This window comes from Kogia breviceps, chromosome 2 (genome assembly GCF_026419965.1).
Source record: "Kogia breviceps isolate mKogBre1 chromosome 2, mKogBre1 haplotype 1, whole genome shotgun sequence".
Taxonomy (NCBI): domain Eukaryota; kingdom Metazoa; phylum Chordata; class Mammalia; order Artiodactyla; family Physeteridae; genus Kogia; species Kogia breviceps.
In genome coordinates this window covers 41,925,696-41,947,318 of record NC_081311.1, presented here as the reverse complement: position 1 = coordinate 41,947,318, position 21,623 = coordinate 41,925,696, and the positions used below count along the sequence as shown (strand labels likewise).

Here is a 21,623-nt window from a genome sequence, read left to right as displayed (position 1 = left end):
ATTTCTTAAAATAAACATTAGAGTTCTTCTTGACATAATATAGGTTATCAAAGAAAATGATCAATTATAAAAGCTATTTTAGTAATAAATAATATATAGAGATTACATCTTAAGACTAAAGCTTTTCTTTAGTTTGTATCATTTGAACATTTTCTATTCTACAATATGAACTCGATTTTATATAATTTAATTGTTTTTAAGAGAGTGTATATCAAAGTGTGTTAAACTATAAAGATTTCCAATTTTATCCTCCAGAGTGAAGTATTTCTGCCCTATAATCTGGCAGACAATTAATTCACTGGAAAAATTAATTTTTTTACAAACAAGCTAATTAGCTTTTGCTATCCATGTGACTGAATTTAACGCTTTTGAAATAGTGTTGACACTTATAAAGTTTCATGTTTTTACTGTAGGCACCAGTGGGATTGTGAAAGAGAAAAGAGTTTATAATTGGAGAGATGTAGTATCATATACCTGTTTTACCGGTAGTTTTTTTATTATTATTATAAAGTTATTAACTGAACTTCTTTAAGTTTCCTCACCTGGAAAATGGAAATAATAATATCTACCTGGTGGGATTGTTATGAATATCCTAGCACAGTCTCTGCTACCCAGTAGGCAATGAGGAAATGATCACTGCTCCCCCTTTTGGAAACAGGCAGTCCAATAATTAAAAACATTCATAGAAAAATGATGCTTTTATTTTCTTCTTTTAAATCATCTTTAACTTGAATATTTTTTTACTTTTTAAGTTGGTAGTTGTTGCTTTCGATGATGGTGAGCCTGTGATGTCCAGCAGTGCTGTTGTGAAAATTCTTGTCTTACATCCTGGAGAAATCCCACGCTTCACACAAGAGGAATACAGGTATTGATTCCTATCAGGTTTTGTAACATATGAAGGCTTTTATTTTTTTTTGTTTTTTTTTTCTTTTGGTCTCTCAAAATTGATGTGATATGAATTTTCCAGTGAAGCAGGCTTCTAATTCTAGTTTAAGCTTTTTTAAATTAACATAACATTATATTTATTTTAAAAGTTAGTGTGGTTAAAATGACAATTTAATGTAAAATATCAGTTTTAGTAATCCTTTGATGAATAATGGATCCTTTAAAAATACTTAAAGCTAGGTTTGAAAAACACAACATTATGTTTGGGGATTTAAATTGCAACTGATTAATGATCTCAGTGGTACGAAGTAGACATTTAGTTTCTTGTTACTGCCAGATACATTATGTCATTTAATTTTGAGGTATATCTGAAATGATATTTCCTATATAATCAGTGACAGAGAAAGAAAGAGTTTATGTTTATGTGTATAATATATATTATAGCTGTAAACTTAGTATATATACCATCTTAGGTTAGGCTGTCATAACAAAATTCAAGGACTAAGTGGTTTAAACAACAGACATTTATTTTCTCACAGTTCTGGAGGCTGGAAGTCCAAGATCAGGCTTTCAGCATGGTCGGGTTCTTCCTGACTTGCAGACTGCTGCCTTCTTGCTATAACCTGACACAAAGGAAAGTGAAAGAAAGCAAGCTCTCTGGTGTCTTTTCTTATAAAGGCACTAATCCCAAGATAAGGGCTCTACTTTTATGACCTCATGTAAACCTAATTACCTCCCAAGGGTCCTATCCCCAAATACCATCCCATTGAGGGTTAGGGCCTCAAAATATGAATTTTAGGGAACACAGTTCAGTCCATAGTGTGTGTGTGTATGTTAGAAAGTGAAGAATTTATTGAAAAAATAATGAAACTAAAATCACTATATGTTCATGATTGCTTCATTATTGGATATAAGTGAAAGAATGTTTTATAATGCTCTTCTGCAAATATAGTAGAATTTTCTTTCATGATTTTTTAATTTCAATTAAAACATTATGTACTTTTATTAGTATGTTAGGACCCATTGGAGATAGTTTTCTCACAAACATAGTTTTTGCACAAACATTTGAAGGAGGCTCACTATATACTGTATTTTACTATTTACTTGTTCTGGACATAGCGTTAAAAGGCAGCCAGTCATTACACTCCAGAGGCTCACAGCCATGGGTTGGAAACAAAGAACTATGTGAAAAATATAATATACTGTAAAAACACAATAATAGAATCTCAGAGTGGTGAGGAAGCATGTTGGAGACACACTTACCTGTGTCTGAACATGATCAGCAAAGTTTTGAGCTGTTTCTTGAAGGAAAAATAGAGTTGAGCCACTCCACAAAAATGTGGAAGAATGCTCCGTGCCAAAGAATCAGAATATACAGAATTATAAATAAGGGATATGGGAGAATGTATTGAATAACAGAATATTTTACTTCCATCTATCTAAGAAAATTGGAAGTTCAACAATTATATTAATTGAGGCTCAAGAAAAATGAAAATTTCATATAATAGAACATTTTACCATATTCTACAGTTTGGATTTTATTCTTCTCATAATTTCAAAGAACAACCTAAGAATTTTAAGCTGAAGCAGTGACTAAGATACTGAGGGAAGAACTAGCTGATACATCTGGCAACATCTACCACATTAAACCAAGAAGGTCTTACCTTTCATAAAAAGCTATCTTGACAATATTCAAGGACTAAATTAAATTATGCAGTATCATTATAAGAAAATGCTATACAACACATATGTAAACCATTGAAATGTAAAATATATTTAAAACAATAAGAATTCTTGGTCAATCTGTGTTAAAGATCATTTCTTCCTTATGTCCATTACCTATTTTCTTTCCCTTTGTGTTGACTTGATAATCTTTGGACTCCAATTCTTTGCTATGGGACATACAGTTTTCTGGGTTTTTTTGATAACGTCCCTGACGTGTTTATTTTGATCTTCTCAAGAACCAAGATGGATGTAAACTCACTTGTGTTTCTCACCAACTTGTCTAAATCAAATTCTTACAGAAATTGCACCCATTATTTGAGGTGGATTCAAAAATCCCTCAACTTCAGCCCAACAAAATTCCCACCTTTGTTCCCTTAAACTTCTCACCCCAAGTCTAGTCATTCCTTGGAAGTTCCAAAAGAAGAAAAAAGTGGTGTCCTGCATAACACTTTCCATTTAAATAAATTCAAGAAGTGATGTCCCTTTTTTCTGTGCTTTCATTTGAAGCCCTTTCCTTAGCAATAGACATTTGCCTCCAGAACTCTCTATCACAGTACTTGTTAACTCTTTTAGCTAAAATATTGTGGCATTAAGGCCAAAGTCATGGATCTCATTGGGGCATTGCTCATTTAGATTTCTTTTTTTAATGTCACTTTTTAAAAATAAAGATGTTTTGTTCAATGAATACCATTTCTTATATTCTCTGCATAGAACTACTAACTGCAAATAGATTCTATTAATAAAGTTGTTAACTTAGAGAAGAAAAAAGCTAGCCAATTATTTGGTGCTAAAATTAAAAGCAGTCACATGAGCACAGGTGGAAGAATTTTTTGACCTTGTGGAAACACATTTCTAACAATTGCAAACAGCACCCTTGACTATCCAAGTTTATTTGTTATTCTGGCATATAAAGGCATTTGGGTAATCTTGTTGCATCCTACAGTTTATGAAGAAAATCCTAGGTAAGAATCAGTATAACTGCCATAATGGATTTAGTAGTACTTAGATACTGACCAGCATTTTTTTGTTTTCTATCAGACAACCAGAAAACTTAGATAATACAAAAGTCACGTAAAATATTGATAGAAGACACTGCTTTATGAATAAATGTAAATTTTTGAACTTAAATAAATTTGATGTAAAACATGGAAAGAACTGTTAAAAAAAAAAAAGAAACCTAAGGCTGATGATTATCTTCTTCATCAATCATCTCTCGATTCTTTTGAAGACTTTTGGAAAAGTGCAGAGCAGAGAGTGCCTGGATGCCTTCTAAATCCTTTCCTCTTCTTCCTGGGCATACAGCTAGAGTACTTTTCCTAGCCTCACTTGGCTCAGTGGAACCCTGTGACTGAGTTCTGGCCAATAAAATGTGGAACAATATGGTGTGCACCATTTCTTGGCCCGACTTAACCTTTTCCCCTTGAATGGGTGAAATGGAAAAAATACCCAGGGAACCTTAGAACCTGTATGTTGACAATTGTGGAAATAAAATATAAAAAGGGTCCTAGGCCTCTGAATCACAGCTTGGAGGAGAGCTACCTACCTAGGAAGGCCCTCAATAAACTGTCACGTAAGCAAGTAATTTAGGGGCTTGTCTATTATATTAGCTAGTAGTTACAACTAATAAAATTGGTCAACATTTTATTAGTATGAAACAACTAATCTCATAATATATTAATCATTTTAGAAACTTTTTTCATTATATATTGCAATATTTTCCAGTTTGTCTTTTTTTTTTTTTTTTTTTTTTTTTTTTTTTTTGCTGTACGTGGGCCTCTCACTGTTGTGGCCTCCTCCATTGCGGAGCACAGGCTCGGGACTCGCAGGCTCAGTGGCCATGGCTCACGGGCCTAGCCGCTCCGCGGCATGTGGGATCTTCCCGGACCCGGGCACGGACCCGTGTCCCCTGCATCAGCAGGCGGACTCTCAACCACTGCGCCACCAGGGAAGCCCAGTTTGTCATTTTAAAAACAATATTTGTGAAGAATATTTTTGTTCATGTTTGGTATTTTCTTTTTATATGTTCAACCAGTATCTTTGTCAAAATGCCTGCAGTGTTTCAAATTGCTGTGAAGGGCAACACAGTTTCCCTCTGTAAAAGAAAGAAAGAGAGAGAGAGAGAGAAACAAGAAGTAAGAGGAGGAGGAGGAAGAGAAGGATAAGAAAGAAGGAAGAAAGGGAGGAAGGGAGAAAGGTTGTTGTTAACCTCATAAGTCCCCTTCCCTCTCTTATTTTTCTTTCAAATTCATTTACTGCCTCAGCTGAATGCATAAAACTTCCAGAGACACTAAACAATCTTATTAATCCTTGATTTTCAGGATGGTGACTTGTGTTGGAATTAAAGAATGGCAGAATATGCCACCCCAAAATATGTCGCTTTGGCATAGGTTTATTTTGAGCTGATAGCACTTAAAAAAACAGTAGATGCAAGAAGGGCATTCTAATCTCACCTTTTATTCCTGAAAACAGGAGACTAAAAACCCCCAGTGTGAAAGATGCCCTCCCTGTACTAGGAAAAAAGAAACATTCTTGAATGGGGAGTGAAACTCAAGATAATTCTATACAAACAGACCTTGATAAGATAATTTATATCTTCTTTTAGCCTCATCACATAGTTTAGTTACTTTTCCACTATTGCTTCTCTTTGTTCATCCTAATATAAACGTATGCAGGTTTCACCATTTCTTTGAGTCTTCATTTCTTTATGAGGACTCCCATGCCACATGAAACTTATATGAATGTGTATGCTTTCTCTTGTTAATCTGTTTTATGTTAGCTTAATACTTGGGCTCAGCCTAAAAAACCTAAGAAGCTAGAGGTAAAATTTTACCTCCGCTACAGAATTGTTCCTGGTGGAAAAACTTCAACTTCACGTGATCAAATTTCAGGGAATCACAAAATGATAATGCAAGATTTCCGATCTTTGTACGGTGTGGAGAGGAGGATGCTTATAGTTTACAAATAGAAAGCAGTAATGCAAGATAGCTAGCATTGCAAGTTGAGGTATATTTGGTTTTTACATCTTAGGAATGTCTTCATTCCAATATTGACTTTTGAATTCCTTAGGAAAAAATTAGTTTTCAACAAATAACTAAGTAATAAAGGGAGGTCCTAAAGATAAAATACTCATGTGTTTTAGAATTTTGAACCGGGCCTCCCTCCCCTGGCCCAGTTATTTTTTGAATGGTCAGTCATGAAATCTTTAAATCTCAGGATAATAAGATTAGTTAGGGTAGGTTGGGCTGCTGTAAAAAGAATCCCCTAAAGTTCAATGATAAAAATCCATGTGTTTGGGGCTCATGTGAGAGTCTGAAGTGAGTGTTTTAGGTTGGCAGTAGCTCTTCTTACAGTTCCTCCATGTGGGCATTCTGGCACCCAGGCCAAGTTATGGTCTTCCATCTGTGACATTCTGTTTCAAAATAAACCAACTACTGCCATCTCAGTCCATAGAAAGGGAGCAGGGGCAGAAATCCACATCTAGGGATTTCCTAAATCAAGGGAGGTCGGAGTTGCAAACTTCACATCAGCTCACATCCCATCTTGAAAATCCAGGCAAATGTTTATACATAGCCACAAAAGAGTGGAGAAATACTTCTCCTTGCTAGGCTGCTATGTCCTAGTTCCACTTCTATTATTGAGGAAAAAGGGAAAATGGTGTTTGTGGAGAACTAGCACATTTAACATGTAATTTTAGACAAATTATAGATTTTAATTGCAGTAAGTCATTTTAAAATCGCTTAGTTTCTATTAAGAATATATAATGTTGGGTACATGAACCAATGATGTAATAGTATAGAAACATTTTTATTTTTAAATATGTATTGGTGAAATAGATTACATTCTTCTTAAAATCGTAAAAGAATACTTTTTTTAAATTCAAAGCAAATCTCATATGAACATTGTTGGGTGTTTTAAATTATTCTAAATTATTTAAGCTTATCAAATATTAATATATATTCCAAACCAAACCTTACTGGACTTCAAGCTAAAGTTAAATTATAATTTACTATTGTTGCTTTACTATTTGGTTACAGTTAACTACTTTCTCCATTTTCCTAAGAAGTCTAATTGTCTTCATCACTAAAGTAAAGCAAAAAGAAAATGAAAAAGAAACCATTATGGCAGAGTGTAAATGAGAGTCATGAGCTGTAGAGTAGCTTTGTGGAGATCATCAAAAAAACTTGAGAGATGGCATTTACTATTTGATGAACCTTTTTCCAATGTACTGGTTTTACCTAGACAGGGAAACAAAATTCATTATTCTTTTTATGGAATTAAAAACATTTACATGTTGAACTACTGGTAATAACTTCGTTGCTGGAGTATAACAATTTTTTTTCTAAAATTATAAAAGTAAAAATAGCAATAAGAAATTCATAATCATCATAGTAAACAGTTTAATATTTACTAAAGGAAAAACCTACTAGATTGACAGCTACATTTTTTGGTTTTAAGCTATGTAATTTTTATTTTTTAAAAATTTTTTATTAAAGTATAGTTGATTTTAATTGTGTTAGTTTCAGGTGTACAGCAGAGTGATTCAGTTATATAATATATATGTATATATGTGTATATATGTAAATATATATGTATATATTCTTTTCCAGATTCTTTTCCTTTATGGGTTATTACAAAATATTGAGTATAGTTCCCTGTGCTATTCTGTAGATCCTTGTTGGCTATCTATTTTATATATAGTAGTGTGTATATGTTAATCTCAAACTCCTAATTTATCCCTCCCCTCCCTTTTCCTCTTTGGTAACCATAAGTTTATTTTCTATGTCTGTGGGTCTGTTTCTGCTCTCTATATAAGTTCATTTGAATCATTTTTTTTAGATTTCACATATAAGTGATATCATAGGATATTTGTCTTTCTCTGTCTGGCTTACTTCACTTAATATCTAGGTCCCTCCATTTTGTTGCAAATGGCATTATTTCATTCTTTTTTATGGCTGAATAATATTCCATTGTATATACGTATACCACATCTTCTTTATCCATTCATCTGTTGATGGACACTTAGGTTGCTTCCATGTCTTGGCTATTGTAAATAGTGCTGCTATGAACATTGGGGTGCCTGTATCTTTTTGAATTATGGTTTTCTCTGGATATATGCCTAGGAGTGGGATTGTAGTATCATATGGTAGCTCTATTTTTGATTACAGATACTTAGTAGGTTAGCTGGTTAATGTAAAAGTGGCAATATAACAAAAAGTCAAACGCTTCTTTCACATACGTATGTTATGCCTCTGTTTCCTATTCATAATTTAAAAGTTCCTTACTTTCTGCTAATGGTTCTTTGAAAAAGAAATAAGGAAAATTCTTCAAAATTATTCAAGGATTTTATAGACCACACTATATTACTGAAATAATTTAGCTTATCAAAATTAGAAGAGAAATTTCTCACACTATTTTCTTGTTTATAATTTATAATATGGAGATAATTTTTATGTGTTGGAAAAAATTTTGACTTTGTCTTTCCTCAAATCCTGTGAACTGAAGTTGTTTCTGGATGGTCTGGCTTCAAATATTTTTTAAGGGTGGGAGGAATCTAAAAATGAGAATGCAATTTGCCCCATACTGATATATGTTTACTTTTATAATGGCCAGATTTACAGTTATTATTAAGTATGCACTAGATTCTCTTTGGTCCCTCAAGCAGTTGTAATACTTAAAACAGACTCATTTTGTTAATTTAATGACCTCTTCAAACCAATCTTTCTTTGAGTCATTGAATTAGGTTAAATGGAGGATCAAGACATCATCTACTTCATCTGTCATTAGATGAACATCTACTTTTTCCAGAAAACACTGAGTTCTTCTTAAAACTTTTGAAAAGTATGTAACTCTTCAGACTGTATATTTATTTTTATAATGGTAAATAAGCAATCATGTTGTTTGGAAGCATGCATACAATCAAAATTTTCAAAAGTGTAACAAATTTTCATTTTCCTGCATCATTCTTGTTTTATTTGATTCTTTCAGTTTCTCTTTTTGACAAAGACATATCAATAATTTAGGTGTCTTAAAGTCTGAATGCCCCAAATCATCCTTCTTTATTCTTCCTCTCCTCCCTTTCCTTGAAATAATTTCTTAAAGAATGAATGGCATTTCTTTATCTTCGGTTGTCAAAACAACACTCCCTTCTTAAAAATCATCTCCAGCTGGCTTCACTTCTTTTTTTTTTCTTTTTTTTGCGATGAATAAGTCCAAGTATCAGGCCCTACCTTATACAAATAATCATAAATTTTGAGTTATTACCATTCAGGCAATTAAGAAGTTTCTCTCAATCCATATTAAGTCTTATATCTTAATTTAAACTATTTTTCACAATTTGATTTTCATTGGAAGTAGAGAAAAATAGGTAATCTTACTCATAAAAATTCTGTTCTCAAAGTCATACCATGTAATGGATGAAACAGACCATAAAGACCATTTATTCAACCTAATAACTTATACTTGATTTCTCCAATGTCCTTTCCACAAAGTTGACTACGCTCTTTTAAAAACCTTACAGTTGTGGGAAACTCACGCCTTCAATCTTTGGATAGCTGTGAATATTGGGAAGTCATTCCTCATGCTTAGGTTATTATTGGTACATTTACTCTTCTAAATTATTTTTTATGCATTTTTCTCTGAGCCTTCATCAATTTTAGCATTTACTCATTTTAAGTAGTATAAATATAGGGGAGGAAAAATAACTTTTCTTGAACCCTTCAGATTTATTAACTGAGATCCCTGTCATAAAAGACAGATTAATAAGAGAAAAACAAACAAGTTTATTAACACGTATCTCTCATGTATACATGAGAGATACACAGGGTGATGAGTAACACAAATAGGTGGCTTCAGAATACAGGATTAAATACCATCTTAACAGGAAATGGGGAGGAAGGATGTAGGCCTCTTGGAAGAGAGTAAATAATAATTTTAAGAATGATGAATTGGTCCCTGGAATAGATGGAAAGTATGATAAGTTTGGGAGAAAGTTTGCCTGGCTGTGCTATTCACTTCTAGTCTCCTCTCCTGTGCAAAGAGTAAATCTTTACTGGTCGATGAAACTCCTGGAAAGAGAATCCATGATGACTAAGTTCCTTTTGGAGGATTTGTCTTTAGGTAGATAAGGGAACTCGGAGAAAGCCTCTCCCTGCATTTGCTGTTTTCTAAGTACCTACTACTGCTCAAAATAATCAATATACCAAAGCATCTTATTTGGGGGGTGACATATTTTGCTACCCTTTAATTGAAACTGAGCTAAACTTCTTACTTAAGATAGGTGTGACAAATAATACTCTCCTATTAATAATGAGCAGGTATCTTGATAAGGGTTGTGCTTATTGGGAAAGAGAAATCTGCATACCTGGTAATATCTGCCATTAATATGGAACAGATAAAGTGATAGTAGCCATGAAGTTGCCGAATTGAAAGAATATTAATTCCAGTTTCTCATACTGGTTTAATACATCCATATGGCAAACTCTTCTACATTGTTATAATATTTAATAATGGTTAACTATCACAATCAAGGCTTTCTTTTTTGTCTCCACATAAATATATATTAAGTCTATTCAATTTATTCATCTTCATTTTAATATATCAATATATATTAATACTTATTTTAATATATATTACAGTTCTATATTAATATCTTTTAAAGTTTTTCATCTTTATTTTCCTAGAAATTTTTTTCTAAATGTTCATGAATATTTTGTATTTAATTTATATCTTTCAAAATACTAATACTCCTTTTGAATTTAATCCCCTAAGGTACTTTATTAGTTCATGTTCATCCTCTGATAATTAGACATCAAGATGAGATTTAATAGGCAAGTATTTTATTAGGGGAAATACCTACGGGAGAGAGATGAAGAGAAAGCAGGGTAAGGCTAGGAGAACTTTAAAGCACATGCATTCTGACCCCAAGTGAAGAACAGGGAGAAAAGCTCATATGTAGGGCTTCCCTGGTGGCGCAGTGGTTGAGAATCCGGCTGCCGATGCAGGGGATACGGGTTCGTGCCCCGGTCCGGGAAGATCCCACGTGCCGCGGAGCGGCTGGGCCCGTGGGCCATGGCCGCTGAGCCTGCGCGTCCGGAGCCTGTGCCCCGCAACGGGAGAGGCCACAACAGTGAGAGGCCAGCGTACCACAAAAAAAAAAAAAAAAAAAAAAGAAAAGCTCATATGTAAACATCCTAGCCTACTGTGTCATTTGAGTGACTAATGTGTCATTTCAGTAAGTTTCTGCATGATGATTCGGGAGTCAAACCATAGTCCGATGTCAGAGATATACCCTATGTTTCCCAGGAAGGGACCTACCTTAACATCTCCACTTTTCTTAATCACTATCTGAAAGCAGTCCCTAGGAACATGACATTCATATAAACACAGAAATATACTTCAGAGCACAGCAACTGGAACCTTGGTCAAGCATGCTTCCTATAGTTGGAGATCTGAAAGGCACACTCTCATTGCTGCCTCATGTCTTCATATCCAATAAAAGGTTTTCAGTCAATTATCTACTTCGATCTTCTGGAAAATAGTTACACTCTCATAGTCAGAAAATACATTTTATATATCTTTCATTTAATCCAGACAGAAATGTCAAAATCCCAATAGTAGTTCAAACACATAATATTACTTGAGAATAGATTGACTCCTGTAGGTCAAGTGAGTTATCATCCAGAAGAATGACATTTGGCCTTCATCTCAAGATGATGGACTAAGACTTAAACACACTGGGATTCACTAGTCATGAGTTTTAGAAGTAAATATCATGGAAAGGTCAATGTGTCTGGAACAGATCATAGAGTCTAAATGTGAATATTGATTTTGAGTGGGAAATGCAGTATCTTATACAATTTATCAAAAATTTTACCAAAGATAATTATTTACAAATTTTCTAAACAAATATGTTACCAATATAGACATACCTTGGTATTTATTTAAAATGGCAGTGTATCAACATTGATTATTAAACTTTGCATGATTTAATGCCACATTTATATTAGTTTTTAAGGATTCATGTATTTTAAAATGTAATTTCCATAAACATAGAAACTCAAAATTTATATTTGTATATATAGAAAAGAGAAGGGGCAAATATGCGTGTGTTTTTTTGTTTGTTTTTTGTTTTTTGTTTTTGCGGTACGCGGGGCTCTCACTGTTGTGGCCTCTCCCGTTGCGGAGCACAGGCTCCGGACGCGCAGGCTCAACGGCCATGGCTCACGGGCCCAACCGCTTTGCGGCATGCGGGATCTTCCCGGACCGGGGCACGAATCCGTGTCCCCTGCATCAGCAGGCCGACTCTCAACCACTGCACCACCAGGGAAGCCCTTGTAAGGTATTTTTATTAACCTCTGGAACAAGTTGTTATTTTGCTAACTCTTAGAAAAATATCGTAAGTCATTTTCAATTTCTAGTATTATTCAAATTTAATATATCAAATCCAAAATAAGAATAACATACATATACATATCTTGACTTTTTAAAAAATTCAGATACACTTGAATGAAGAAAATAATCTTGTCAGTTTTCCTATTAAAATAAAAAATTGATACTTTGCTGATTAATGTGCATGAATCTTGTAACAAATGACAATGCAAAAATTTTGTACAATTTATATTCAAAATGTTTCTCAAATGGTTTTATACTGAAGAATAAAAATAGAGTAGATTTTATAAAGAACTCTAAAAGATAAACAGTCTACCTCCTGATATACAAAAACAGAGAAAAAGCATAATTTAAAATCCATACATTTTTATATACTATAAAAAATGAAAACAATGTTATCACAGTGGCCAAGGAAATGATGAGTGAGCAGTTCTAGTTAACATTTCATCATTCAGGAGAATTAAAATTACCTAATGTTGGGCTTCCCTGGTGGCGCAGTGGTTGAGAGTCCGCCTGCCGATGCGGGAGACACGGGTTCGTGCCCTGGTCCGGGAGGATCCCACATGCCGCGGAGCAACTAAGCCCGTGAGCCATGGCCGCTGGGCCTGTGCGTCCGGAGCCTGTGCTCCGCAGCGGGAGAGGCCACAGCAGTGAGAGGCCCGCATACCGGAAAAAAAAAAAAAAAAAAAAAAAAAAAAAAAAAAAATTACCTAATGTTGAGGAAAATTGCCACTATTCTTATATAAACCATACAATTTTGGATTCGGGAATTTTGAGAAAAGATTTTTAATCAATAAGTGCAGTAGTTTAGGAGGAATTATTGGTCTTGATTTCAAAGAATGAAAAAGAAAAAGAAAGCTATGTGAAAACTAGAAGTATAAAACAAACCCACGTGCAGAGAGCATCACTTGATTGCTAAAGTTGTTTTCTATTTTAATTTAGATTTATTGTTCAATGTAAGATCTGACTTCACTTGAAGATAACCTTTCCTGTCTTCTTTTTGGCACTACTAAAATATTGCCTCAAAGATAATAGATTTTGCCTCTTTCACTATTGAAAGAGTGACTCTGACAATCCTTCATTTCAGCTTTCATAGGCTTTCTCTGTATCCACATGGAATTTAATTTCTCCTTCACATGTTCAAGGTTAGTTTTTGACATTTGCTCACAGAGCAGAGTGAAGCAAGTCTTCCAACAACAAAGGACTCAAGTTCTAACAGTTCATTTTAAATCCACTGTTTAGAATTTAAAACAAATTTTTCCATACAAAGAGTTATTATAGATTCTGTTCTTTCATTGCATTCTCTCTACGAGAAATTTTAGTTCAAGTACAGCATATAGTTCTTTACTTTTATTTTGTTAATGGTTAATGTAAACGGTTTTTTTGAGGAAAAAATAACTTAATAGTGTCCTAAGGTTTAAATCCTGGCTGCACCTTTTATCAGCTGTTGTTTGAATTTGGGCAAGTTACCTAAGCTCCCTGAGGCCAACTTACCTAGGGATCTGATACTTACTTTATATACAAGAGAAAGGACTTTGTAAAGTGCTAGGTACAGAAAACATGCTTAAGAAAGTAGTTGTGATATTCGTATTTAATAGGCTTATGCCAGGGGTTGGTCATGAAAAGATTTTTTTTTAATGTAGTTTTCGTTTTCAAGGAGTTTATACAGAGGAAGGAAAGAAGCAATCCTAATTGCCTGACTTCTGGCTGCCCCCATGTGATGAGATGAAAAGCCTCTGTTTCTGTGTTTGGAAGAATAGCACACATTTACCATATTTTCAAAACAAGAGAAGTGGGAATTAATAATTCCCTAAAAGTAAATAAAGATATGAGGAAGAAAAAGTAGATACTAAGCAAAACAAAATGTCACAAGTTAATTTCTCTACCCTCATTGGTTAAGAGATCTTAAGCAGTTTTTTATTTTAAAAAATTCTAGGGAAATATCACTCTAGTTGCAAGGTAGGGAATGAATTTCTATGAAATTTGAATGTTAGTTTAAATAATAATGCCTTAAATATATATGTGATGGTTAAAGATATATGGTTCTCATTACCAAATATGGTTTGTTATTCTTTATATCATCTTCTAATCATCTTCATAAACAAAATATCTCCTTCAACGATTGTCATGTAGAGGGATATTCCCACACTTCAGAGTCAAGTTCCTGATGTCCAGGATGAACAGGGCCCCTTACAGAATTGTTTGTGAAGCGTATTTCTGTCTCACTGATGCTATATTTTACTTGTCTTTTTATCAAAGTTCTTAGAATGTTCTGTGAGCTGTGAATTTCAGTTCAGGGTAGGATGAAAAAGATGAAGCAGGAAAATTAAAGTTATTTTTCCTTAAATTTTGCTAATTCATCCAACATCTTTGTCCACTAATTTATTTAATAATTTAAAAAAATATAGGCACAGGGCTTCCCTGGTGGCGCAGTGGTTAAGAATCTGCGTGCCAATGCAGGGGACACGGGTTAGAGCCCTCATCCAGGACAATCCCACATGCCGCAGAGTAACTACGCCCGTGAACCACAACTACTGAGCCTTCGTGCTGCAACTACTGAGCCCATGTGCTGCAACTACTGAGCCCGCATGCCTAGAGCCCGTGCTCCGCAACAAGAGAAGCCACTGCAAAGAGAAGCCTGCACACCGCAATGAAGAGTAGCCCCCACTCTCCGCAATGAAGACCCAACGCAGCCAAAAATAAATAAATTTTAAAATATATATAGGCACAATGCTATGTACAGAGCATAAAATAGAACAGTTAATAGGGAACACATGGTCTCTCTAAAGTGTATAATTCATAAGAGAAGACAAACATTGAAAATGTTTACAAATGAGGTAAAATGGCTGCTTTATTCAAGTGGCATTAGTTCCTTTCCTCATTCTGTCAATGAATATTTATTGAACACATAACTGCACTAGAAATAATAACACTGAACAAAATATGGTTCCTACCCTCAGAGATCTTATAATATATGTAGTAGACAGAAATTAATCAAATGATCATAAGAAACAGATTATAATTACAAACTTATAAGTGATATCAAAGAAAGGAAAAGAAAAGAACAGAAAAGAAAGTGCTTTATGAGCACTTATAACAAAGCACACAACAGCAGCAGTGGGGGATATTAAAGCAAATTTCTTTGAAAAAAACAGGAGTTGAGATGTCAATAAGTAGTAATTAGACTTGTAGGTGAAGGAATATAGTGGACTCAGGAATTGAAAGGAAATTGATTGCATAAAAATCCTAAATTGGAAAGGAGAAGACACATTCCAAGATTTAAGAAGGTCAGTATGGTTGAGGAAGAGAGAATGAACATAAACTACTGTAAGATGAGGCAGAAATTTGGGGCATATTAGAGATTTGATGGACCTCAGGGTCCATCCATGTTGTCACAAATGGCAGGATCCCCTTCTTTTTTATGACTGAGTAATACTTCACATATTTACGTATATATAAAAAATATATATCATAATAAAAACTAAATCTAGAATTAATGTATTAATTGCAGCTTCTTTAGCAAAAACTTAAATGAAAATGAAATACCCCCACTTCCTAAAATAATGTTGAATTTATCTATCTTAAGGTGTTGAATACTTAATACAACTTAAGATATATATCCTCCTACCTAGATGGCATGATTGTAAATGTTTACTGTCTTTCTAGGGTATGAATAACACTTAATGAAAAACGTTTTATCTCTTTCTTTCTTAGAAATTCTGGCAGAATTTGAACGTCTATTTTTATTATGCTATTTTTGAGGTAGTACATTCATTCAACTGTTAAAAGTAGAATTGAGTTGAAATATTAAGTGCTCTACCAGAGTATCTATTTTGATGTTATGTGTATGACTACACTAATATATTTCAAGATTCTATGGTGATTTCTCATCTTTATTTGACTATTTCTTACCTAATGGCACAGAGTCTAGTGGAATCAATAGAAAACAACAAATAAAAGCATTAGAGAGCCTGTTTCAAAAGTTTACTGTCATGCCCTTCAAAAAGTCCAAATGTACAGATTCATCTATAAAGGAGAAAAGAAACACTCTTTTTTTTTTAACATCTTTATTGAGGTATAATTGCTTTACATGGTTGTGTTAGTTGCTGCTGTATAACAAAGTGAATCAGTTATATGTATATATATATCTCCATATTTCCCTCCCTCTTGCATCCCCCTCCCACCCTCCCTATCCCACCCCTCTAGGTGGTCACAAAACACCAAGTTGATAAATAAGCCAAAATACAAAACTGTTTTCTCAGAGGTTGTTACTAAGTGTATAAAGACCTACATCGTAGCCTATTTTTAGCAAGTAAATCAACTAGCCAGAAATGAATATGCCCGGTCTAGTCATTTCATCAAACCATGCAGCCCGCTGATTCCACTTACAGATACTTCGTTGGTATTTGGGGAATATAAAATATAAATGGTGCATGCCATGTTTACTACTGAACTTTTAACCAGATATCTTGTATTAATGTATTTACTACATTTTACTGTTAACTGTTTACACAACTATCTGGTTTGCTTGTGAAGCTATAAACTCCATGACTGCACAATTCACTTCCTCTATCCTGTCTTTATGTCTTTATTGCCTAGTGGATGTCAGGCACATGGTATATGTTCAGTAAATATTTATTGAATGAATGAGTAAACCTCTATGCATAAAATCGTTACATTTTAAGTGATTTTGTTGTTTAAGTTTCAGAGCCAGCCTGTACCAGTCCCACCCCGCAGTAGTTGTTTTTGAATGAAACCTCAAAAAGTCTAAAAATTTAAAGCTGTAAAGATAGTAAAAATATTATCCCCATTTCAGATATAAAATTGATGTGATTGAGAACTGAAAAGGGAAAATCAGAGTGCATAAAACATAGTCTACAATATTAGCCAAGATATATATTAATAAGTATTCCAGTTTTATTTTTATTGTGTCTACTGTCTATGAGACAGAGCTATACATCATTATACTATTTAAGCTAAACTTCCAGAAGTATAGATTATAAAGTGATATATTAACAATGGCTATAATTTATGGAGTACCTACCATATGCTAGGTGTAAGGAAAACTTTTTGTATGCATTATATTCTTTAGTGAACTGAACAATCTTCTGATCTAGTTAATGTCCCCATTTTACAAATAAAGAAATAAGATCAGGGAAACTAAGAATTTTCCCAAGGTCACATAGCTAGTAAATATGAGAGCCATAATTCAAACTCAGAGCTATTAGAATCTGAGGAGAGTGTTCTTAGCTTAATTCTAGTCTGTGAATGGACATTCACTGCTGTGGAAGTAAGCACTAAAGCTTGGTGAGTAGAGTGAGGGAAGCAAAAGACAGAGGAAGGCAGCAGGGAGAAAGACCATTATTCCCCAAAGATATGATTTCAAACTACTCCTATCTGAATCACCTGGGGACCTTTTATAAATGATATTCCTGGATCTGACTCTATGGAGCTACTAAATGGGAATCTTTAAGCATGATGCAAAAGTCTGAAACTTTAAAAAGTTATTCAGCTAATTTTTACAGTTTAAAGTTTTAGAGCCAATGACTAAGAAAGATTAAACTCTATTAATTCAAACAGTAAATCAGTCAATCAATCAATCAAACAAACAGATTACAGATTTAGCTTTCAAGTAGTTTTCTGAACTTGAGAAAATGCTTACTACTCAGGACCTCAGTTTTCTTGTCTTCCAGATGGGGTCACTTCATGTATCTGAATAGAAGCAAAACTCTTTAACAATAGTAAGTTCATTTCAGAAAAGATGTAAAAAACAGTGTCTAACCATTGGTCTTTCATTCATTTTCTTATCTACAATCCATCCTAAGAACTGTAGGAAAGCTGGTGTCTCTCTCCTGATTCACGTCTTTTTTAAACTGTTTTTCTCAGTTAAATATGTAAAATTAGATCACGGTGATGCAATTACTCCAAGGTTACAAATAACAGGAATTCCAGTGGGTGTTTTTTTTTTCCTTCCCATTTTCATTAAATTCCCTCATAGTAGATATAAAAAGAGTTCCTTAATTGACACTGATTTGCAAATATATTGAATTCACACGTCAAAATAAATTAATTTGTCTCTCTGTAGAAAGAAAGCAATAGAGCCAGATTGAATCCCAGTGAAATTTTATAGCACTTACTTACAAACACTTTTATATCCTAAACTGCACAGCATTTAAAATAATTAGGAGCTTTATGCAGCACATATAACATTTACTTTTACTGTTATTTCTTAAAACCAATGATAAAAGTAAAATTTAAATTGTAGAATAATTCTTTCATTTTATATTTATACTGTAAAACTGGGGCTAACGTTTGGAAACCACACATTCCGTTATTTTAGATTGTCATTATTCAGATGACTCAGATACATTAAAATATTTAATTGAGAGATTTATTGTAATCCATATTTTCCAAAAAATCAATTTTAAATGTTAGACAAATATCTATGAATTAGTTTATACATTCACAAGAAAATTATGGTGTATGTGTTTTGTGTATAAATTCTGTAGCAGTTAACTTTTCTAGGTCACACTTACTTTATTTGCAAAAATGTATTTCTAAACAACAGATTTGGAGTTATTTTGATCAACTTTCTTCTTACTAAAGTGCCCCTATTTGTAGTACATTTATGATTCAGCAATAAAACATATCAAACCACAAAAAGACATGGGGGGAAGCTTAAGCACATATTGCTAAGGAAAGAAGTCAGGCCCCAAAGACTACATACTATATGATCCCAAATATATGACCTTCTGGAAAAGGCAAAGGTATACAGACAATAAAAAGATCAGTGGTTGCCAGGTATTTGGGTGGGGGTAAGGGGACAAATAAATGAGGAACAGGAGGTTTTCCATCACTGAAACGATATTCTGTATGATACTGCAATGGTGGATATATGACATTATACCTCTGTCGAAACCCGTAGAACATAAAGAATGAAACCTCATGTAAACTATGACCAAAGTGCTGCCTTTGAGGGATAAATAGGAGCCAGTGCTGCCATCTGGAATATGTCAGGACATGTAGGCATTAAACCCAATTCAGATCAAGCTTTGTGAAAAAGAACCTTTAGTGAAGGTCCTTCCTTAAGGCATTTAAAAAATGTAAAACCGTCAGTCACTCCAGGGCTCCAAAGTCCATGTCTGTTTAAAGTATACCATTTTCTTTAGCATCCTCTCGCAACCCTTTTCTGGGGAAAGGGAATCCAGTTGGTCTTTTGACTCTTAAGCTTCATCAGTAAGGCTATATATTTTCACTATTGATCCCTAGCTCTTTCAAGTGTCTTTTATTGTATGAGGGCTTTTTCTCAACTATACTGGCAGTAAATCTGGCTTTAAAAAGTAGAATTCTTGAATTTCATATTCCAAACAGCTATTAGTTTTGAATTAGTTGTTAAAAAGTTAAATTGGAAGAGGGTTAATGATACATTGTTTATTATAAAATGAAGTGCAGCTACAATTATGTGAATTGATAGCAAGAGAAAAAATTGTTTAAAAAAAGTGGCTTATGAGGAATCATTTATTTGGCTATAATTCTTTGCTTCTGAAATTAATAAATAGATTTTGATTGTATTCTACAGGAAGAAGAAGGGGAATGATAAATCACATTATATCAGACTCAGAATGGTAGAACTGGAAAATACCTTACAAATAGTTTACTGTAAAAATCATAAATTGTCAGCCCATAGATCAAACCAAGTCAGGTGATGCTTTAAAAATTAAATTTCGTTGGATGCCAAAATGTAAAAGTTCATAGAATTTACATAAAAATTTGAATTTCCTTTTTCCATTTTAAAATTACTCTGGACTTGCATTATTGCATGCTGATTATCCTTATTAAATAGAGTATGTAGTGTCCAATTCCTTTCCACCCCTTTCCCCATTAGTATATTCCCAACCCATTTTATTTAACTTTCTTATCTTTTTATCCTCTCTAACATCTGATTTTATGGATTCTGATTTACACCAACTCCTTCATCTTATATTCAAGTTATATGTGACTGCAAGGGAATATGTAATTTGCCCCATCATGTAACTTGTACTTTCCAGGGCATAAAACAAAAATTAAATGGGCCTTCCCTGGCAATAAAATAGAAAAGAGTTGAAATTTTATAATCTAATGCTCATTATCATAAAGATTGATTTAATTCTAGCCAGGAGAAAATTGCATTTTTATAGTATGTTTTGATTCTGGTAGAAAGGAGTGTGTTGGAACAATTAAGACAAAGGTTAATGAGCAGATAGTTTGTCTAGAAGTAAATCTGTTTTAAACATTTACTAACAAATAGAAGTTTAAATGTTTTTAGTGGTGGGCATAGGATTTGAATTCCTTCTTAAAGTATGTCAGTTGCTTTTTCCAGTGTTAATCATTTTCATCCTGATTGTACAAAAATATGCATAAAATATTTTATTTTTAAAGTTTGAAATGAAAGATGGCATTTTTATAATGTTAAAGCTGAAGGCATATTAGCTGCAGACTTTATATTTCTATACTTTATAAAGATCAAGAGTTCATTATGAAATAATTATGGAAAGTATAAAATTTAGCTCTTATCTCACATAGTAACAAGATAGGTGAGTAAACAATTTAAGCAGCTTCTATTTCCACAAAAAGAAATTCAGTATATGAAAATCATCACAGAATTTGACTGACATATGTTTTCTTATATCAAACTTAAGTTGTATGAAATTTGATCTGTCATAAGTTAACAATTCATTGCTCTAATATCCAAGCCATGTGTTGCACCATAATAATACTACTGCAAATGTAATGAGTTAAAACAACACACTTATTATCTTGAAGTTTCTGTAGGTCAGGAATTTGTTGGCTGTGTCCTCTGTTTCATAGTCTCACACAGGTTTTAGTCAAGATGTTGGCCAGGGCTAGAATCTCACTTGAGGCTTGACTAGAGAAGGGTCTACCTCCAAGCTCCTGTGGTTGTTGCTAGGATTCAGTTCCTTGTGGGATGTTTTACTGAGGGCCTCAGTTGCTTGCTGATTGTTGGTCAGAACTCACCATTCCACATCTCCACTCACTTCATTAAATCCAGCAAGGGAAGTAGTCAGAGTCTGCTAGCAAGAAGTTACAAGTTATAATCTAATATAACATAGTCACTGAAGTGACATCCCATCTTGTTTGCTGTATTCTGTCCGTTAGAAACAGGTCACAGTCTGCCCCTCCTACAAGAGGAGATACACAAGGGTAGGAATACCAAGGTGAGGATCCTACTGTGTTTCCATAACTCTTTAATTTTAACCCTTTCCAGGTTTAACGATTTCACAATCACCAAGGTCAACCAGTAGCCAATGTTGCAAACAACAATTAATCTTAATGTCTGTTTATAATCTAAAATATCATAGAAAAAGATATCTATTCATAATCCATCAAAACTAACCTTAGTGTCACTTTTCTAAGTGCCCTCATTTTTGTGGTAGTCTACTGTCATTTTAGGTTCAAAATTACCAAAGACATCTTTATTTCACTAAACTGACACTGTGACGATGCCTAGGTAAATTGCTTATAAAATATAATTGTGTTACCTCAGATATCTTTCTTTAGACATGCCTACTTATGTAAATGTATCCTTTTCTTATCTAAACATTTTTTTAATTTGTTGTGACTTTTGA

The 21,623-nt window shown here is 33.6% G+C and overlaps 1 protein-coding gene across 5 annotated transcripts in view; it reads left to right on the top strand.

Annotated features, from left to right (window-relative positions):
- The window catches only part of PCDH15 (protocadherin related 15), a 1,516,422-nt gene that overhangs the window by 1,365,956 nt on the left and 128,843 nt on the right, over nucleotides 1-21,623 (top strand). For all 5 annotated transcript variants that reach the window (XM_067025124.1, XM_067025121.1, XM_067025122.1 and 2 more), the window contains one exon: nucleotides 753-865. In XM_067025124.1, the coding sequence (XP_066881225.1) occupies nucleotides 753-865 (113 nt within the window). The remainder of the gene's footprint in view (nucleotides 1-752; nucleotides 866-21,623) is intronic.